This window comes from Lontra canadensis, unplaced genomic scaffold, assembly GCF_010015895.1.
Source record: "Lontra canadensis isolate GAN:19392208 unplaced genomic scaffold, GSC_riverotter_1.0 scaffold12, whole genome shotgun sequence".
Lineage (NCBI taxonomy): Eukaryota > Metazoa > Chordata > Mammalia > Carnivora > Mustelidae > Lontra > Lontra canadensis.
Window position 1 is genome coordinate 222,920 of NW_022631006.1, and position 20,335 is coordinate 243,254.

At 37.0% G+C, this 20,335-nt stretch overlaps 1 protein-coding gene across 3 annotated transcripts in view; it reads right to left on the bottom strand.

The window, feature by feature from the left end:
• The window catches only part of G2E3 (G2/M-phase specific E3 ubiquitin protein ligase), a 67,793-nt gene extending 53,945 nt beyond the window's left edge, over positions 1-13,848 (bottom strand). Inside the window, exon 1 of one of the 3 annotated variants that reach the window (XM_032856212.1) lies at positions 13,642-13,844. In XM_032856212.1, coding sequence (XP_032712103.1) covers positions 13,642-13,832 — 191 coding nt within the window. In that variant the 5' untranslated portion in view covers positions 13,833-13,844. Of the gene's footprint in view, positions 1-13,641 lie in introns of all 3 variants that reach the window. The other 2 variants (XM_032856213.1, XM_032856214.1) reach the window with 2 other exon arrangements.
• Positions 13,849-20,335: the final 6,487 nt, after the last annotated feature.

Below are 20,335 nucleotides of genomic sequence, written 5' to 3' on the forward strand. Positions count from 1 at the left end.
CTTGATCTTCTAAATAATAGCAAACTATTCTCTCCTTCCTTGAGACACCATGAACAATTTAATGAAGAGTTCCAAGAAGCCATTGTCAAAAAGTATTCTGAGTCTCTTCTACTACTTACTTCTATTTGGTCAATCAGTGATACTCCTCCCTTCAAAAGGTGAAGCCTGATTTCCCTCTCCTTGAGGGAGTAACTTGCTTCTACCAAAGAGGTTCGCAGAAATGACAATGTATGACTAGGTCATAAAAGTCACTGTGACTTCCTCCTTACTCTCTGTCATGGAGGAAGCTGTCAGGATATAAAGACTTTGAAGATGCTCCTTGGAAAGGCCTACTTAGAAAGAGTGAGGCATTTTAGAAGCAAATCCTCCAACACCAATTAAGCCTTCATATAACTGACAACTAGCTAACAAAGAAAGTAACTTCATGGGAGACCCTAAGCCAGGATAACACAGCTAAGTTGCTCCCAAATTTCTGACCCACAGAAACTGTGAGATAATGTTTGTTGTTCTAAGTCACAAAGTTTTGGGCTGATTTGTCACACAGCAACAGAAAACTAATACAATGAAGTAAGCCAGATTCCTTTCTTGTTACAGCTGGATGGCTATTCCAAAAATTTTTTGGTGAGATTTTCCGGATTTTCAATATATAAGATTGCGTCATCTACAAATTAGACAATTTTACTTCCTCCTTTCTGATTTGGATGCCTTTTATTTCTTTTTCTTACCTGACTGCTCAGGCTAAGAATTCCAGCCATATTACATAGGAATGGTGATAGTGGGCACTCCTGTTTTAATCCTGATCTTACAGGAAAAGCTTCCAACCTTTCACCAGTGAGTATTTTAACTGTGGGATTATTATGTTTGGGCTTTAATATGTTGAGATACGTTCCTTCTGTACTCAATTTGTTGACAATTTTTATCATGAAAGGATGTTAAATTTTCTTAAATGCTTTATCTGGATCTATTGATATGACCACTTGATGTTTATTTCTCGTTCAATTCATTTGATGTTACACATTTACTGATTTGCATAGATTGAACCATCCTTGCACCTGGAATGAATTCCACTTGATCATGGTGTATGATTTTTTTTTTTAAATTGAAGTATAGCTCACATACAGTATTAATTTCACATGTACAACATAGTGATTCAACATTTACAAACATTACAAAATGCTCATCAAAATAAATCATTACTCTCGCCATATAATATCACTGATTATATTTCCTATACTGTACTTTTCATCCCTCATGACTTCTTTATTTTATAAATCTAAGTTTGTACCTCTTAATCCTCTACACCTATTCTACCCACTCCCTCTCATACCCCCCTGCTCTGGCAACCATCAGATTGTTCTCTGTATTTGTTCTTTGTATTTAAAAATCTATTTCTGTTTTTTTGTTTTTTTTGTTTTGTTTTTTAGATCCCATATATAAGTGAAATCATAAGGTATTTGCCTTTCTCTCACTTATTTCACTTAGCATAATACCCTCTAGACCCATCCATGTTGTCACAAATGGCAAGATCTCATTTTTTATGCCAGAGTAATATTCCAAAGTGTACACACACACACCCCATATCTTTTTTATCTATTCATTTATAGAAGCACACTTGGGTTGTTTCCACATCTTTTAAATAATGCAATAAACCTAGAGATGTAGGTATCTTTTAGAATTAAGTGTTTTCCTTTTCTTTGGGTTACTATCCAGATGTGGAACTACTGGATCATTAAACTACTGGAACTACATTAACATTTAATGTGCTGTTAAATTTGGTTTGTGGGGTATCTTGTTGAGAATTTTTTCACCTATACTCATCAGGGATATTGGCCTGTAGTTTTCTTTTCTTGTAGTGTCCTTATCTGGCTTTGGTTTCAGGGTAATGCTGGCCTCAGAAAATGAGCTTGGGAGTTCAATATACAGTTTCAAAAAGAAATACAACAAGACCAACAAACAAATGAAAGAAGGAAAGCTGGGGAAAAAACCCACAAAACTGCGGAGTGCCCCTCCACATATGAATTTCAAGGATCCTTGGATAGTCAAAACCAAAAAATAAAAACCAAGTGATTTGTACTTCCCAATTTGGACACTGACCACCACAGTTATAGAAACTGGAACAGGTTAGCACTAGCATGAGTATAAACATATAGATCAAATGAAAAGAACAGTATAGAAATAAAGCCATACATCTATGATCAATGAATTTTTGACAAGTGTGCCATGAGTATTCAATATGGAAAGAACCGTCTGTTCAATAAATGGTGCTAGGACAAATGGGTAACCTGGAATGAAGCTGGATCCCCACCCTGCACTATATGCAAAAATTAACTCAAAACAGACTGAATGCTTAATACGTAAGAGCAACAAGTGTAAAAATCTTAGAGGAAAAACCACAGGGTTATGTAAATCGTCATGACCTTGAATTTGGCAATGGTTTCTCATATGTGACATCAAAGCCATAAGCAAACAAACAAAAAACAAAAACAAACAAAAAAGCCCAAAATAATTTGGACTACACAATCAAGAGAATAAAAAGACAATCCACAAAATGGGAAAAAATATTTGGAAATCATATACCTGATAAAGAGCAAGCATCCAGAAATAGGTAAGAAACTTTTAAAACTCAACAACAAAATGACAACCAAATTTAAAAACAGGCAAATGGTCTGAATAGACATTTCTCTAAAGAAAATATTTATACAATCAATAAGCACCTAAAGAGATGCTTAACATCATTAGTCATTAGGAATATGCAAATTAAAACAACAATGAGATACCACTTGATGTCCACTCCAGTGATTATAATTTAAAAAGCAAGAATATAGATGGGTGCCTGGGTAGCTCAGTTGGTTAAGCATCTGCCTCCCACTCAGGTCATGATTCCAGGGTCCTGGGATCAAGCCCTATGTCAGGCTCCTTGCTCATGAGAGAGCCTGCTTCTCCCTCTCCCTTTGCCTGTCACTTCCCCTCCTTTTGGTATCTCTCTGTCAAATAAATAAATAAAATCTTAAAATTTTTTTTAAAAAAGCAAGAATAGAGAGAAATTGGAAACCTCATATATTGCTAATGGGAATGTAAAATGGAGAACCTACTATAGAAAATAGTCTGGCAGTTGCTCTACACATCACATGTAGAACTACCATATCACCCAGTAATTACACTAGGTACTTACCCAAAAGAACTGAAAGGAGATTTTCAAACAAAAACTTGTAAACACATGTTTGTAACAATACTATTCACAATAGCTAAAAAATGGAAATAACTCATTTGTCCATTAAACTGATGGTATACAAAATGTGGTATATCTATAGAATGTAATAGTCAGCTATAAAAAAGAATGAAGCATTGATATATGCTACAACATGGATGAACTTTAGAAATAAGCTATGTGAAAAGGTCAGAAATAAAAGGTCACACATTATATAATCCCATTTATATGAAATAACCCGAACACGTAAATCCATAGAGACAGAAAGCAAAATTATGGTTTCCAGGAACTGGGGGAATAGAATATATAGAATGATTGCCTAATGGGTAAGAGTTTTCCTTTCGGGGTGATAAAAATGTTTTGAAACTAGATCAAAGTGATGGTGATCGTACAACATTGTGAATGTACTAAATGTCACTGAATGGTTAAAATACTTAATTTTATGAGTGAATTTTATTTCAATAAAGCTAAATGTACACCTATCGTATGATGCAGCCAATAGTAATAAAGACATGTCCATAGTGGCTAAAAAACGTCTTACTCTTATAGCCAAAAGCCATAATAAACAACCTAACTGCCTATCAACAGACATTGGTTATGATAAACTGAGGTATATTCATATAATGGAATACCTTTATTAAAAGTAAACTATAGGGGCACCTGGGTGGTTCAGTGGGTTAAAGCCTCTGCCTTCGGCTCAGGTCATAATCTCAGGGTCCTGGGATTGAGCCCCGCATCTCGGGCTCCCTGCTCGGCAGGGAGCCTGCTTCCCCCTCTTTCTCTGCCTGCCTCTCTGCCTACTTGTGATCTCCGTCAAGTAAATAAATAAAATCTTAAAAAAAAAAGTAAACTATATCCATAAATGGGTGAATTTTACTCTATACAAATTCAATTACCTGAAAGATACATAAAACTAGTATCTTTGTTAAAAATAAAGATATTAGCTTAAATTAAAAAGAAAAGCAGAATGTGAGCAGGTTGTTAAGTCCCCACTCCATCCTAACAGCAAGAGCTGAAAAGACTGGAAAAAAAAAAAAAGTCAACAATTTTTTAGATCAGTAAAAGGTAGGGAGGGACCAGAAAAACCACTGCCCCCAAGATAGGTGAGTACAAGGAGTCACAACTTACTTTAGCAGAGACTTACCAGCTGGAACCACAGTGGGATCCAGTGCTGGGATAGGAAAACCTGAACTGTAATTGAGTAATGGCTGGAGATTCAGTGTTGACAATTTAGGCGTTAAAAACATCAGGGGAATCCAGTTATGGGGACTCCCCCCAATATTATTGAGATTTATCACCAGGAACTTGACCAGGATCTCAATCACAATCCCACAGTAAATATCATGAAAAAAAAATCTTGTCATTCTGGCAGAAGAAGGGAAAAGGTACCATTCTGAAATATGTCAAAGCATTCCATTCTTCTCACTAAGGCCTGCCCTCAGGAGAAACTAGTTAACCAGAGCCTAACCTACTAGGGTATTATCAGAGCCTAACTGACCTGGGGAAAAGGAAGTAACTGACTCCAAGCTACTCTAGCCATCCTATCTCATATGAGGGGGAAGATGGGGTAAGTTGAGAAATACATGTAAGTTCACAGACATAAGCTCATGAAAAGACTAAGACCTAATCATAAGACTACTGAACTCTTTCCCTTCACCCATACCTTAACACAACACTACTAACAGCCTATTTATAGCGATTTACCCAGTCTGGCTATCAAGAAAAAATTACAAATCATTGTGGCAAAAGGCACAATTCAAAAAGATAGAGCAAACATCTAAACCAGACATGGTAGGAATGTTGCAATTACCAGACTGGGAATTTGAAACAACTCTGATCAATATGCTAAGGGCTATAACAGATAAACTATATAGTATATAAGAACAGATGGCAATGTAAGAACAAAGATGAAAATCCTAAGCAAGCACCAAAGAAATGCTAGAGGTCGAAGAACACTGTAACAAAAATGAAGAATGTCTTTGATGGGATTCCAGGCAGACTGGATGCAGTTAAGTAAAGAATTTCTGAGCCTGAAGATATCTCAACAGATACTTTAAAACTAAACAAAGAGGGGCACCTGGGTGGCTCAGTGGGTTAAGCCTCTGCCTTCGGCTCAGGTCATGATCCTGGGGTGCTGGGATTGAGCCCCGCATCGGGCTCTCTGGTCAGTGGGGAGCCTGCTTCCTTCTCTCTCTCTGCCTGCCTCTCTGCCTTCTTGTGATCTCTCTGTCCAATAAATAAATAAATAAAATCTTTAAAAAAAAAACAAAACAACAACAAAAACTGAACAAAGAGAACAAACATTGAAAAAAGAAAAATAAAACAAAAAAACAGAATAAAATATCCAAGGACCTTGGGACAATACAGAAGATGTAACATAAACATTTTGGGAATACTCTAAGAGAGGAAAGAACAGAAGGAATATCTGAAACAATTTTAATGATAAATGCCTGGCTGGGTCAAATGATAGAGCATATGATTCTTGATCTTGGGGTCATGAGTTCAAGCTCAAAAAAAAAAAAAAAAAGCTTAAAATAAATTAATGACAAGTCACTGTCAAACATCAAACCACAGATCTACTATATTCAGAGAACACCAAACAGAATAAATGCCAAAAAACTATACCTTGGTATCTCATTTCAAACTACAGAAAATCAAAAATAAAGAAAAAAAACACCTTACTTATAAAGGAACAAAGGAAGGAATTACATCTGATGTTGCCTCAGAAACCATGCAGGCAAGAAGTGTTGAGGAAAAAAAAAAATCCAATCCAGAATTCTGTATCTTGCAAAATTATCCTTCAAAAGTGAAGAAGAAGGGGCATTGGGGTGGCTCAGTTGGTTAAGCATCTGACTTAATTTTGGCTCAGGTCATGATCTCAGGGTCACGAGATGGAGCCCTGCATCAGATTCTGAGCTGGGATGGAGCCTGCTTGGGATTTTCTCTCTCCCTCTCCCTTTGCCCCCCAACCCCAACTTGCACACATGCACAACTCCCTCTTAAAAAAAGAAAAAAAAAAAGATATTTCTCAAATAAAAACTGAATTTGTTGCCAATATACCTGCTTTATAAGAAATGTTAAAAGAAATTCTTGAAAGAAAAGGAAGATAATATTCAGAAATTCAGATCTACATAAAGAAAAGAAGATCATCAAATAAGGAATAAGTGAATGTAAAATAAAAACTTTTATTTTCCTTATTCTTAATTGACCTAACAGAGAACAGTTTGTTCAAAATAACAAAACCAGGGCGCCTGGGTGGTTCAGTGGGTTAAGCCGCTGCCTTCGGCTCAGGTCATGATCTCAGGGTCCTGGGATCGAGTCCCGCATCAGGCTCTCTGCTCAGCAAGGAGCCTGCTTTCCTCTCTCTCTCTCTCTGCCTGCCTCTCTGTCTACTTGTGATCTCTCTCTGTCAAATAAATAAATAAAATCTTTAAAAAATAAAAAATAACAAAATAAAACCAACAATGTTCAATTATTATTCTAATTGTAAATGCATACTGCAAATTCTAGGACAACCACTAAAAAGTTAGAAAGGAAATTCAGCTAATATCTGGAAATATAGCTAATATCTGGAAAAAAAAATCATATGAAATGATTAATTAAAACCACAAAAGGCAGAAAAAGAATGGAGACAAATAGGAACAAAAAACAAAGGCAGCAAATAGAAAACAGTCACAAATAGAATAGACATTAATCCAACTATCTCAACAGTCATGTTGAATGTCAACGGTCTAAATGTACCAATTAAAAGACAGATTTGTCAGGCCAGATAAAAAAATAAGACCCAACTATATGTTTTCTACCAAAAAATCCACTTTAAATATTAAACATAAATGGATGGAGAAAAATAAAACATGCTAAGACTAATCAGAAGAAAGCAGGAGTAGCTATATAATTTCAGACAAAGCAGACTTTAAAGTAAGGAAATTACAAGGGATAAATAGGGCATTAAATAATGACAAAGGGATCAACTCTTCAAGAAGATGTAACAATACTTAATATGTATACACCTAAGAACTATGTTTAACTATGTTAAATTATGTGAGGAAAACTATGGGAAGCAAAAACCAATTGCACTATAAAGAGAAACAAGTAAATCCATAACCACAGTTGGAGACTTAAACATCGCTCTATCAGAAATGGACAGATCTAGTAGGAAAAATCAGTAAAGAACTGATAGTTGAACTGAACATCATCATGAAACAACTAGATAGAATGGACTACTTTATCCTACAACAGCAGAATGCATATTCTTCTTAAGCTTACATAGAGCACATGCCAAGACAGACTATATACTAGGCCGTAAGACAGTCCTTAACAAATTTAAAATCGAAATCAATGTCTGCTCAGACCACAATGGAATTAAACTAAAAATGAGTAACAGAAAGATAGCTGGGAAATCTGAAAAATATGTAGAGATTAAACAACACAATTTTAAACAACACAAGAATCAAAAAGGAAATCTCAAGAGAAAATACAAAATATTTTGAACTAAATGAAAATGAAAACACAACTCAATAAAATTTGAGGGATGCTGTGAAACAGGGCTTGGAGGGAAACTTAGATCATTGAATAATATTAGAAAAGATCTAAAATGACTCATCTAAGCTTCTACTGTAGAAAACTATAAAAAGAAATTAAATCAAAATTAAGTAGAAGAAAATAAGTAATAAGATTTAGAGCGGAAATAAATGAAATTGAAAACAAGAAATCACTAGAGAAACAAAACCAAAGCTGGTTCTTTGGAAAGACCCATGAAGCCTAGATGTGCTAAGAAAAAAATTTCTAGATATGCTAAGAAAAAAATCAGAAAGGACACAAATTACTAATATAAGAAATTAAAGAAGGGATATCATGACAGATCCTATGGCATTAAAAATATCATAAAGGTGATGAAGATGCCTGGGTGGCTCTGCCAGTTAGGTGTCTGCCTTTGGCTCAGGTCACAATCCAGGGTCCTGGGATGGAGTCCCACATTGGGCTCCTTGCTAGGCAGGGAGCCTGCTTCTTCCTCTGCCTGCCACTCCCCCTGCTTGTGCTTGCACTCTCTCTCTCTCTCTCTCTTTGAGAAATAAATAAAATCTTTAAAAAATATATAAAATAAAGGAATACCGTGAACTCTATGCACACAAATCCAGATGAAATGGGCCAATTCCCTGAAAGACAATTTGCCAAAACTCACACAAGGAGAAATAAACACTCTGACTAGGACTGTATCAGAGAAACTGAATCAGTAATTAATCACCTTCCAAAACAGAAAGCACCAGGCCCAGATGGGTTCGCTGGTGAATCCTACCAAACATTTGAGGAAGAAATTATACCAATTCTCTACAACCTCTTTCAGAAGATAGAAGCAGAAGGAATGCTTCCTAGCTTAGGAAGCTATAAACTACCATCATTACCCTCATACCAATGTCAAAGACATCACAAAAGAATTTCAGACCATTATCTCTCATGGATGCAAAAAACCTCAACAAAATATTAGCAGATCAAGTCTAACAATTTATTTAAAAAATTATACACCACAACCAAGTGGAATTTACCTCAGTTATGCAATCATGCTCCTTAATATTTACCCAAAGGAGGTCAAAACTTACATCAAAGTCAAAGCATTCCCATGTTCACAGCATCTTTATTCACAAACGCCAACCTTTAGAAGCAAATAAGATGTCCTTCAGTAGGTTAATGGAAACTATGGATCATCCAGACAAACTATGGATCAAAAGAAATGAGCTATCAAGCCATGTAATGATGTGGAGAAAACTTCAATGCATATTACAAAGTGAAAGAAGACAATCTGAAAAGGCTACAAACCGTATGATTCCAATTATTGGATATTCTGGAAAGGACACAACTCTGAAGGCAGTAGAAAGATCAGTGGTTGGGAAAAGTGGAGGAGTGTAGAGGATCTTTACAACAGTGAAAATACTCTGTATGATATCATAATGATGGACACTTGTCATTATCCATTTGTCCAGATCCAAACAATGCACAAAATCAAAAGCGAACTGTAATTTCAACTACGAACTTTGAGTACTTATCACGTGTCAGTGTAGGTTCAACAATTTCAACAAATGTACCACTCTAGTGGGGTATATAGATAACGGGAGAGGCTATGCATGTGTGGGGAAAATCATTATCTTTCCCTCATTTTTGCTATCAAGCTTAAACTACTCTAAAAAAATAGTCTTAACAACAAAAGGAAAAGCAATAAAGTTATGTTTTACTTTTTTTTTTTTTTAAGATTTTATTTACTTGGGGTGTCTGGGTGGCTCAGTGGGTTAAAGCCTCTGCCTTTGGCTCAGGTCATGATCCCAGGGTCCTGGGATAGAGACCGACACCGACAACATCGGGCTGTCTGCTCAGTAGGGAGCCTGCTTCCCTTCCTCTCTCTCTCTGCCTGCCTCTTTGCCTACTTGCGATCTGTCAAATAAATAAAATCTTAAAAAAAAAAAAAAAAGATTTTATTTACTTGACACAGAGAGACAGACACAGCAAGAGAGGAAACACAAGCAGGGGGAGTGGGAAAGGGAGATACAGGCTTCCTGCTAAGCAGCAAGTCCAGTGTGATTTGGGGCTTGAACCTAGAATCCTGTGATCAATGACCTGAGCCAAAGGCAGACGCTTAATGACTGAGCCACCCAGATGCCCCAGTTTGACTGACTTTTATAACTAGTCTCTGGAAAACACGTTGCCCTCCCCCACTGTTTATTGGCTTCGTCTGCCACACTTTCTTATTCATGATTCCACTGTGATCTCAGCAGTATAAGGACCTTTCTGGCTTGGCTCCAGTAGTTTTTGGTATTTCAATTCCAAAATTCAAGAAGAAATAACGTGAGTGGTCTAGATATTCAGCTCTTATTCAAATATCTGGTACTACTTTGGCTGGAGAAGTGTGTGGAATGGGAGCATTTTAGGATCATAAGTTCCTTAGACCAAACCCTACTCAATGGTCTTTAGAATGATGTCCCTGTATTTTGGGGCAGCTTTTTAAAGAAATGATTATGGGCAAAGAGATCAAGTAACAGCTACTCAAACTCAAAAGGAAAGGGAAATTTTGCTGTTTTTTCACTCCCCAGTATTTTCTTAATTTAGGATTGAATTAACATAGAAATGAATACTCACCTATGTACCTCTCGATTATATAGTTTACCATCTAATTACACTAAACATTTATTCTTACTCTAAAAAAATTCCACCAGGAGAAAATTAAATGCAAAAAAAAATTTTTTTAAGTTACTAAATCTTTTGATGACTAGTTTCTTCATCTTAACATGGGGATAATAGTAAAGTTGCTATAAGGAATAAGTGAGAAAGCATGTATAAAGCATCTGGAGTTCTGTGAATGTTAGTAAAGAGTACTTATAATTTTTTGCCACTTGAAATGTCTTCTGAACCTACAATTTCTATACATGTTTTTCTCTATTTGTGAAATTTACAAACCATATGGTATCACTAAAATCTCTACTAAACTATTCAGAATTACATTCAATCACTTCAGAAAAAAAGTTTAAAAACAAAACAACCTTCCTCTGTATTTCACAACAATGTGTTAAATTGTTAAAATAACAAGCACTCATGAAACATATACAGTTACAGAGTACAAAGACACTCACTGTTCCTGTACCAAGAATTGCAGATATAAAGACAAAGAGGACAAGAGCTCTCAGTCTAGTGCTATGTTTACAACTAAACTGCACTGAGGAAACACTCTGCCTGGGGAAGTCTAGGAAAGTACTGGAAACACACTGGGTAAAATCTTACAGGGACCTAAAAAAGTTGATGGCAAAGTATATATATATATAAAAATGAGAGAGAACAGATTTGGACAATGGTACTAGTACGGATAGAAACATCACAGGTTGGAAAAGAGTGATGGAGTATTATGAAGCTTTTAGAGGTTGGAACCAGACTGACAAGGGCTTTGTAAAAAATTAAAAAGTTAAGAAATCTTGAATTATATGTGGTAGAAAAAGAGGAGTGATCAGAGATTTGTAAAAGGCAGTATTTGAAAGGATGGACTGCTGAGAGGCTGGAAGCATTATTTAAAATAATAATGACCAAAAAAGAGACATAAACTTTATAATTAAATATAGTTTCTGAACCTGGTTCAAACATTTTGGTAGTTGTGTAAGGACTGAACCCTCGTAGCCTCCATTTTCTTATCTGAAAATAGTAAATATTGCAATGTTATATGTGAAGATTGAGATAATGTATGTAATGTGGCTCGTACAATGCTAGGTAACTCAGTATAATTGAAGATATATGTATCATTTACTATGTGCCACACACTAAGATTTTTTTGTGTTGAGTCATTTGACTCTCACAATAATCCTACAAGGTAGGTATTGTTATTATCCCATTAACACAGGTCAGGGATTTGAAACACAGAACGATAAAGCAGCTTGCTTGGGTCATACAACTACCAACTGGTGAAGATGAAATTTGAACTGAGGCAATGTGACTCCAGTTCCTTGCCCTTAACAGTATATTATAATGCCTCTCTAGGAAAGATCAATGCAGTGCTCTTAAAACTCTTGTCAGCGGGGAGTAGCTGGTTGGGCTACTGACTCTTGGTTTCTACTCAGATGGTGATCTCATGGGCTGGGAGATCAAGGCCACGATGGGCTCTGCACTAGGCATGGAGTCTGCTTGGGACTTTCTCACTTTCAAATAAATAAATCTTTATTTTCTTTTTTAAAGATTTCATTTATTTATTTGACAGACAGAGATCATAAGTAGGCAGAGAGGCAGGCAGAGAGAGAGGGAGGAAGCAGGCTCCCTGCTGAGCAGACAGCCCGTCGATGTCGGGCTCTATCCCAGGACCCTGAGATCTGGGCTCAATCCCAGGATCCTGAGATCATAACCTGAGCCGAATGCAGAGGCTTTAACCCACTGAGCCACCCAGGCGCCCCTAAATAAATATTTTTAAAAGCGTACGAATCAGCACCTAACGAACCCTTCAAAGTAATATGTACACAATAAAATTTGAAATTCGCTAATGATTTAGGTAGATAGAGCAAATATAAATGAAAAAGTTCAGGTAAGACCAAGAAACATATTAAAATGTAGGAACTAATTTTTTTTTAATTACTATTTCCTGGTAGCTCGCGTAAAATGAGCAGAACAGCTGTCTGCAATTCTTAGGAAAGTACAGCTAACGTCTCCACTGCAATCTTACGCAAATCTCGACAATCATAAATACTGAGTATTTAAATCTATTTTTTCCTGGCTAATAATGAAACAAAAGTTCACTAGCAGGGATGGGAGAGTAGGAGCAGCCAGTAATAGATGTGAAATGTCTACTTTTTAAAAGATATTTATACATTTTTATGGTACGATACCCTGGTGTTAAAATCTTAAAAGGAACATTAAAATATCGGTTTCTCTAAATCAACACAATATTAGTCTGATTGTTCAATAAGGCAAGATGTAAAATTTCTATACATTTAAACTCATTTATATTTTAGATGTAGGGTACACATTTAAACTATTCCAGAAGAAGGCAGACTTTCCTATGTGGTTAAACAGCGTTTGATATTTGAGGCAGTTCATCACCAAAAACAATAAAAATAAAATAAAATAAAATAAAATAAAATAAAATAAAGCAACAACAACAAAAACCAAAACAAACAAAAAAAATAAAGAAAATCCAATTCTGGAAACATCAGTAGAATGCTTCCATAATAACTCCACAATAACCCTGTTGGCCAATGAATGGAGGATGTGAAAAGGCAAGATCCGTGGAATTAGCTAAACCTTATCCCTATTGTTACCAAACTAAAACCTTTATGACTTACCGCTGTTACTGTAGTCAGTTTAAATGACCAAGAGCCTCGGATTTTTGCGGTACAAGAAAAATGTCGATCGTGAAAGAAAAATATCCGGGTTTTATATACAAAGGATGCTCAGATTTCAGTTTAAATCCCCACCGGGCATTTCAAAGACTGTCACTTCCCTGCGGTCCAGAGAAATAAAGACTACTCTGAGTATCCCTCTTAGGAGGAACTCGGAGCCAGGTACAGTACAGCACTCCTCATTCTAAACCTGCCCCCAACCTTCCATCTTTAATAAAGGAAGATTCTTTTACCTGTCGTAACGCTTTCGCAATTAGATCTAACTACCGTTCAGCTTCAGCATTCGAGTCCAACTGGCGGAAATACTAAACTGTGTTTACCAGAAAGATTAAACAAGGCTTAATCTCGGGGGCGGGGGACCTCGGAATCCTCAGTATGTTCCGAGTTGGCTCGTGTGCGCGGTCCTGGGAGACGCTTCCCAGCGCCCCGAATTCCAGCCCAACCCCACCACCCGACACCCCCAAAGGCACTCCGAGGCCTCCGCTGCGCTGTCCCGCCTCTCGACCCCTGTCCCATCCAACGGCCCGAATTCTGTCCCTGGAATACTCAGTTACTTCCCGTTCTCTATTCACTCACCAAGGCGCGCTGGGCAGAAGTTCCAGAACGGTCGTGTCACTTTTCCCTTCTTTCGCGGAGCCGCAAAGCCGACCGCGAGCAGCCCCATCCAACGGTCCACAAGATTCAAATTCGTCTACTTCCGCCTGCAATCCGGAAGGTGCGATAGGCTCCGCCTCCTGTGGGGCGGGGCCCGCGACATCGCGGGACATGGGGGTGGGTGAAGCACGCCCCGCTTTTCGCTGGAGGAGTGCGATAGCTCTGTTGTGCTGCCTGCGCTTCAGTGTCTTTTGTCTGTGTTCTTACTTCACAGGTCATAGAAGAGTCCCGGCGTAGAGTCGGCGTTTCTGCCCGGTGACTCTTGAGAGGATCTTCTTGTTTGTGAAATGGACAGAGACGCACTGAAGTTTAGTTCCTTCAGGGACTGGAGAGAATAAAAGCACTAATGGGGCCCTGACGTTTTTACTCCTCCCATCGCCCCCGCGTAAACAACTACAGCGAAGAGGAAAAAACAAATCCTGCGCAAACCCATTTTCCCTGGGCCGCCTCAATTCCCGTACAGTCGGGACATTTAACCTCCCCTCCCCTGTTTGAAGAAGACAAAAAGCCAAGTGCACCAATCACGCTTATTCCAATCACAAATTGAAAGTAAGTGGTGGTCTAACGAGTTCCGGGTACCAAATAAAATACTTAAGGATAAGTGTTAGAAGGCGACAAATCTTAACCACCCCCCCCCCCACGGCCTCCGATAAGAGACTATTTTACATGATTATTACGTAGTTGTCCTGTGAGATTCTTAGGAGAACAGTGTCCTTTTCCTTTACCAAGGACTGCTTGCGGGGGGGGGGGGGGGGGGCGTCTGGGATCTGTAAGAAAGGAAAGAAAAGACTGAACATTTTTTAGCCCCAAACCCCTCTAAAAAGGAAACTAAACAACTCTGATTTTGACGTTGCCACCAGATGATCCTCACATCTAATAGTATTGATTTACCTTTACAGATCATTTCAAACCAAGCCGTGACAGAACACCTTCGGCTTCTGTCAAGACTACAATTTGGAAGATTAGATTTCTATAATTTGTTTTACATATACTCTGACAGAAGGGAGTATAAAGCTATTAACAGGTGTACTGTGTTTAACTGTGGAAAATAGGAAATAACGTGTTTATCAATAAGGAAATGATTAAATAAGTTATGATACTTGAGGATCTGATAAACTCGTCACTGTACAGGAACTAAACATAAAGATGTAGGTCAGTAGGTACTCAAATGAAATATTTAAAAAAAACTGTAGAAGGACTATATATTGTATCATTTAAAAATATGTGTATGTGCATGGCATACAAAGTTTCCAGATGGACAGTAGATTGTAAAAAGTTACCTCTGGTAGTCAGATTGGTGAATGGAGATGTGAAGAGACTTTTTATCTTCTGCTTTATAACCAGTTGAATTTTTAAAATAAAAACATCTTTTACTCTTGCAATTTTAACTGTTTTTTAAAAGAAATTGTTAGAAATTGTATGTTCTAGATACAGAATCAGACTTGATAAACGTATAAAAGTATAATGTTTGAATAGTCTGTCTCCATTCATTCATACATTCATTCAATAATTATATGGTAATGGTTTGACCACACATTTTATCATCCATGATATGTTGTATTATTTAATGTCATTATTTAATGCATTATTTAATGTATTTAATATGGCCACATTACATACATTGCTCCTTCAAGTTCTTTGAATGCAGAAATGATGTCATATTTTCATATGTCTCTCATAATTCTTGGCAACTTCCCACCATTAAATTTCATCCTTCACAGGAATTAAGTTCTCAAGTTAATCTGAAAGCAAAGTTAAATATTCAAATTGCCCTTGAAAAGCCCCCAAGACAATCATAAAATATAAAAAAATATGATTTTTTTATATAACTGTATAGGCATAAGTTTTGTTTTAACTTATTTTAACTGTTAACTTTTGTTTTAGTGTTTTCCTCTGAGTTTTCCTTACTCAGTTCTTCTTTTTGGACTCTAAATAAATTCAATTTCTTCCACCAAGATGTTGACAAAGTTATCACTAGCAGCCTGCCATCAGTCAAACCAATTATATTAATTTCTCATCCCCAATGGAAGGTCCCTTAAAGTCACTGACATATTTTTTTCGCAGAGGACTAGCCAGGCTTTATTGTATAAATTGTCTAGGGCTTGTGTTTATTATTTACTATCTAGTAAGACACATTTCCTACTACCAGCTTCTGCTACTCTTCTTTCTTGTTATTATTTAGTGGAATATCAGGTGATTTGCACTTTTTAAACTGTTACTCCCATACCAAGAGTGTATATAGATGATTTTTTAATACAACCAGTATTCAAGTAATGCTATAGCATTTCATTAACAAAGAGGACCTGCAATAAATACCCACTGACTAAATCAAAGAGCCTAAGTAATTAGACTTAAGAACATTTTAAAGAAAATATTCAGGGGCACCTTAGTGGCTCAGTGGGTTAAGCCTCTGCCTTCAGCTAAGGTCATGGTCTCAGGGTCCTGGAATCAAGTCCCGCATTGGGCTCTCTGCCAGAGAGCATATTTCCCCCTCTCTCTCTCTGCCTGCCTACTTGTGATCTCTCTCTCTCTCTGTCAAATAAATAAATAAAATCTTTTAAAAATATACATTAAAAAAAAAGAAAATATTCACTACAGGATATACTTAAATCTAACAAATCAGGCCATCAAGCTGTGCATTTAGATACCTAATACATTTTTTAAATTAAGTAAAATACATTGATATGAGTATTCCTCTTACTAAAAGCTACAAAAGCTGAAGAAAAAAAACCCACAAAAGTGTCTTATTTAGTTTCCAATAACCCCTCAGTAATCTGAATTAACTGAGAACTGCCCCATAGAAAATTTGAATCATATCTAATATAACCTTCTCTCTTCCCTGCTATCCTCCTGCTAACACTATATGTTGCAGAAAACAAGACAAAAACACTTCTGGGACCAATGGTCATCAGTTCACACATAAGAGCCAACACAAAGTGCTTTGGCAGAAGAGCTCCTAGAACTTACTTTGAAAGGTTCTTATCACAAGCAACATGACTGACAAGAACAATAAAATGCCTAGAAATAAAATTTTTTTAAGTACAGGATATGTAAAAAATCTGAGAATATAAATGATTTCAATATTTACAAATGGAAGATGAATATTTAAGAATGGTTTAGAGAAGAAGAGTAGCAGAAGCTGGTAGTAGGCAATGTGTCTTACTAGATAGTAAAACTTAACACAAAGCTATTATGATCAAGGAGTTGTAATGGAAAAAATTATTAGCATAAAAAGATAAATACATAGAGAATGCAGAAAAATTCAACTGTACTTGGAATATTAATATAAGGGTGGCATTTCAGTTTAGTGAGCAAGGAATATTTTCATTCATTAATTGGTAAGAGAAGGCTATCTATCTGGAAGATAAAAAGTTAGGCATCTACCTGGCACCATATGGCAGATAAATTCTACAAGAATTATAGGTTGAAATATAAAAAATATAGCAAAAGTGTATTGGGAGAAAAATTAGAAGAATAACTGTGACTTTAGATAAAAGATTTCTTAAGGAAGGAAGGAAACTTAAAAGCCATAAAATAGAAGATGCATAAGCCATGCCAACACTTCAGAATTTTGAGCTGAAGGCAACTGAGAAACAAAACACAGGAAGAACTCTACCTTCCCCCATCTAACAAAAGCAGGGCATAAATTTCCCTTTGTGAAGATGTTCCTTTCTTCTCTAGTACCCAAAGGAGGAGAACATCCCTTAGCACTGGAGATGGAGTTGGCACTGGCATAAAAAAGTCTTACTAAATGACATTTATCTACCGTTAGTTTCCCCCATTCCTACAATTTACCACTCCTGGAAACCCAAACTCCTCTTCCTTTGTCTAGTCATTTCACAATTTATTCTCCTTCATTAAAATAGCATAGAGGCTCTCAAGCCTAACCACTTCTTTGAGTTTTTACTTTTTTCTGTGGACCCCTGTGAATGTAAAATTAAAAAGAAAATTTTACAGCTTTCTTCCTGTTAGTCTGTCTTTGCCAGTTTAGTTTGCAGAACTCCAAGTTCTACCAAGAGGGTAGAGGAAAAATCTTTCCTCCCTGCAAATACACATGGCTTTGTTAAAGCTTAAAGTATTTTGCTGGCAAGATTCACCATCAAACCTCAAAAGATAAAGAGTTGTGATAACATTTAAAATACATATGATTTAAGGTTAACAACTGTAATGTAAACAATTTTTATAATTTGATTTTTTCAAAAAGTAATAAAAATGAGCAAAATAAGGGGCACCTGTGTGGCTCAGTGGGTTACGCCTCTGCCTTTGGCTCACATCATGATCCCAAGGTCCTGGGATGGAGCCTGAGATGGCCTCTCTGCTCAGTGGGGGGCCTGCTTCCCCCATCGCCCACCTGCCTATTTGTGATCTCTCTCTCTGTCAAATAAATAAATAAAATCTTTTAAAAATTTTAAAAAAAAATTTTTAATGAGCAAAATAAGTGATCAAGCAAAGAGAAAATGAGAAAGGACAATAAACAAGAAAGTACTCAAACTTACTACCACACAACCAAGAACCAATTTTCCTTTCTTGGAGTGGCAAAAATTGAAACAAGTCATAACCTCTAATACTGGGGGGGGTATGGTGGTAAAATGCACATTCTTGTCTACTGGGTGCATGCATTACTACAACTCTTTGAAAAATAACTCTTTGACCAAATTTTCTCACCTTTGGGATTCTCCTATAGGAATATGCATGATAGTGTGTTTTGAGGCACTCCTAATTAGAAACAACCATCCATCAAGAGGGAGATGATTGAGAGTTAGGGTACATCTATACTATCAAAAGACTTCACAAAACTGTATTGCTTTGTCTCCTAAACTATTGCCTCCAAAGTTAGGGCTATTGAACCCCCAAAGACATATAAGTGAAAAAAAAGAATAACATTACTGAATTAGAAAAGTAATAATATTCTGCTCTACAGTAATACTGATAAACCTGGCCCTGCAAAATGGCATTCATTCTTACATTGGCACTCACCCAGAACTGACACACATTGATGGACTAAATTGCTCTTTAGAACAACTCATTCCTCCCTGGGTTAGTCACATTGAACTTCTGGTAATCCTTTCTACCTTTCACATGAGTCAGATTTTCTTTCTTCCTTCCTTTCTTCCGTCCTTTTTTCTTCCTCCCTCCATCCCTCCCTCCCTCCAACTTCCTTTCTTTCTTCCTTCTTTCTTTCTTTCTTTCTTTCTTTCTTTCTTTCTTTCTTTCTTTCTTTCTTTTTTTCTTTGACAGAGACAGAGTGAACAAGATTTAGAGCACAAGCAGGGAGAAGGGCAAAGGGAGAGGGAAAGGCAGACCCTCTACTGAGCAGGGAGCCCCACTTGGGGCTCAATCCCTGAGCCAAAGGCAGACGCTTAACTGACTTAGCCACTTAAATGCCTTAGCCACCCAGGTGCCCCAGATTTTCTTGATCCTCGTCTCCTAACGACATTTAAAGCAAACAGTTAACCCAGACTTTCAGCAGATCCTTGTCTCCCCTTATTCCCTGGTAGGTCCCTGAATGTTGTTCACCTTGAGGATAAATTTTTAGCTTTCTGCCATTAAATCATTCCTTATGGATCCCTATCAATATTGTGCCTGGTACCCAAGGTTACCTCCTCTATCTCTCCAGACTAGTGACCGTCCCTGAGACCTTGGAATGAAACTTTCTATTGTATCAAGTTTCTTGCTACTCAGAACCCTATCAGAGTCATACAATGAAATGTTCCTCTAGAAGGGACCACTCAGAGTCTAATCAGGGGCACCTGGGTGGCTCAGTCAGTTAAGCATCTGCCTTTGGCTCAGGTCAGGATCTTGGGATCATGGGATTGAGCCCCAAATAGTGATCCTTGCCTGACAGGGAGTCTGCTTCTCCCTCTTCCTCTGCCCCTCTCCCTGCTTGTGTTCTCTCCCTTGTTCACTCTATCTCTTTCAAATACATACATACACACATATGTACATACATACATACATAAAATCTTGGGTGCTCCTGCTTGTGTACTCTCTCTTTCTCCTCTTTCTCAAATAAATTAAATAAATAAATAAATAAATAAATAAATAAATAAAATCTTTAAAAAGAAAAAAAAAAGAGTCTAATAAGAGGCATACTCAGGTTCTTATAATAGGATACCTAGCCTAGAAACAGCATAGGTGTATTTGGGTCAGGGTGAGGAGGGAGGAAAGGAGAGGGTTGGGTATTGGTAGCTGAGGAGGCAGGCAAGCATGTAAAAACAGTGTAACTTTTATGTTTTCCAGTCATGATTTCACACTTCTTTCTTTAGGATCTCTTATTTTGTCATTATAGACTTGACTCTAACGTCAACATACTGCTTTACCAAAAAGGTATTTCTTCTGGAGATTATGCTAGGGGAGCAACAACCTAGAATAGGTCCCATGTAGTCTGTCAGCAAATTCTTTAGACCAGCACTGTCCAAGACAAATGTTAGCCACAAATAGAGTTTTCAGTTTTCTGGTAACCACCTCAAAACAAACTAACAAACAAAATAAACAGATGAAATTAGCTGAAATCATGTATTTTATTTAACCCACCATATTTAAAATATTTAAGTGTTAATATGTAATCAGTAGAATCAATTATTCATGAGATATTTTACAATCTTTTTTTGTGTTA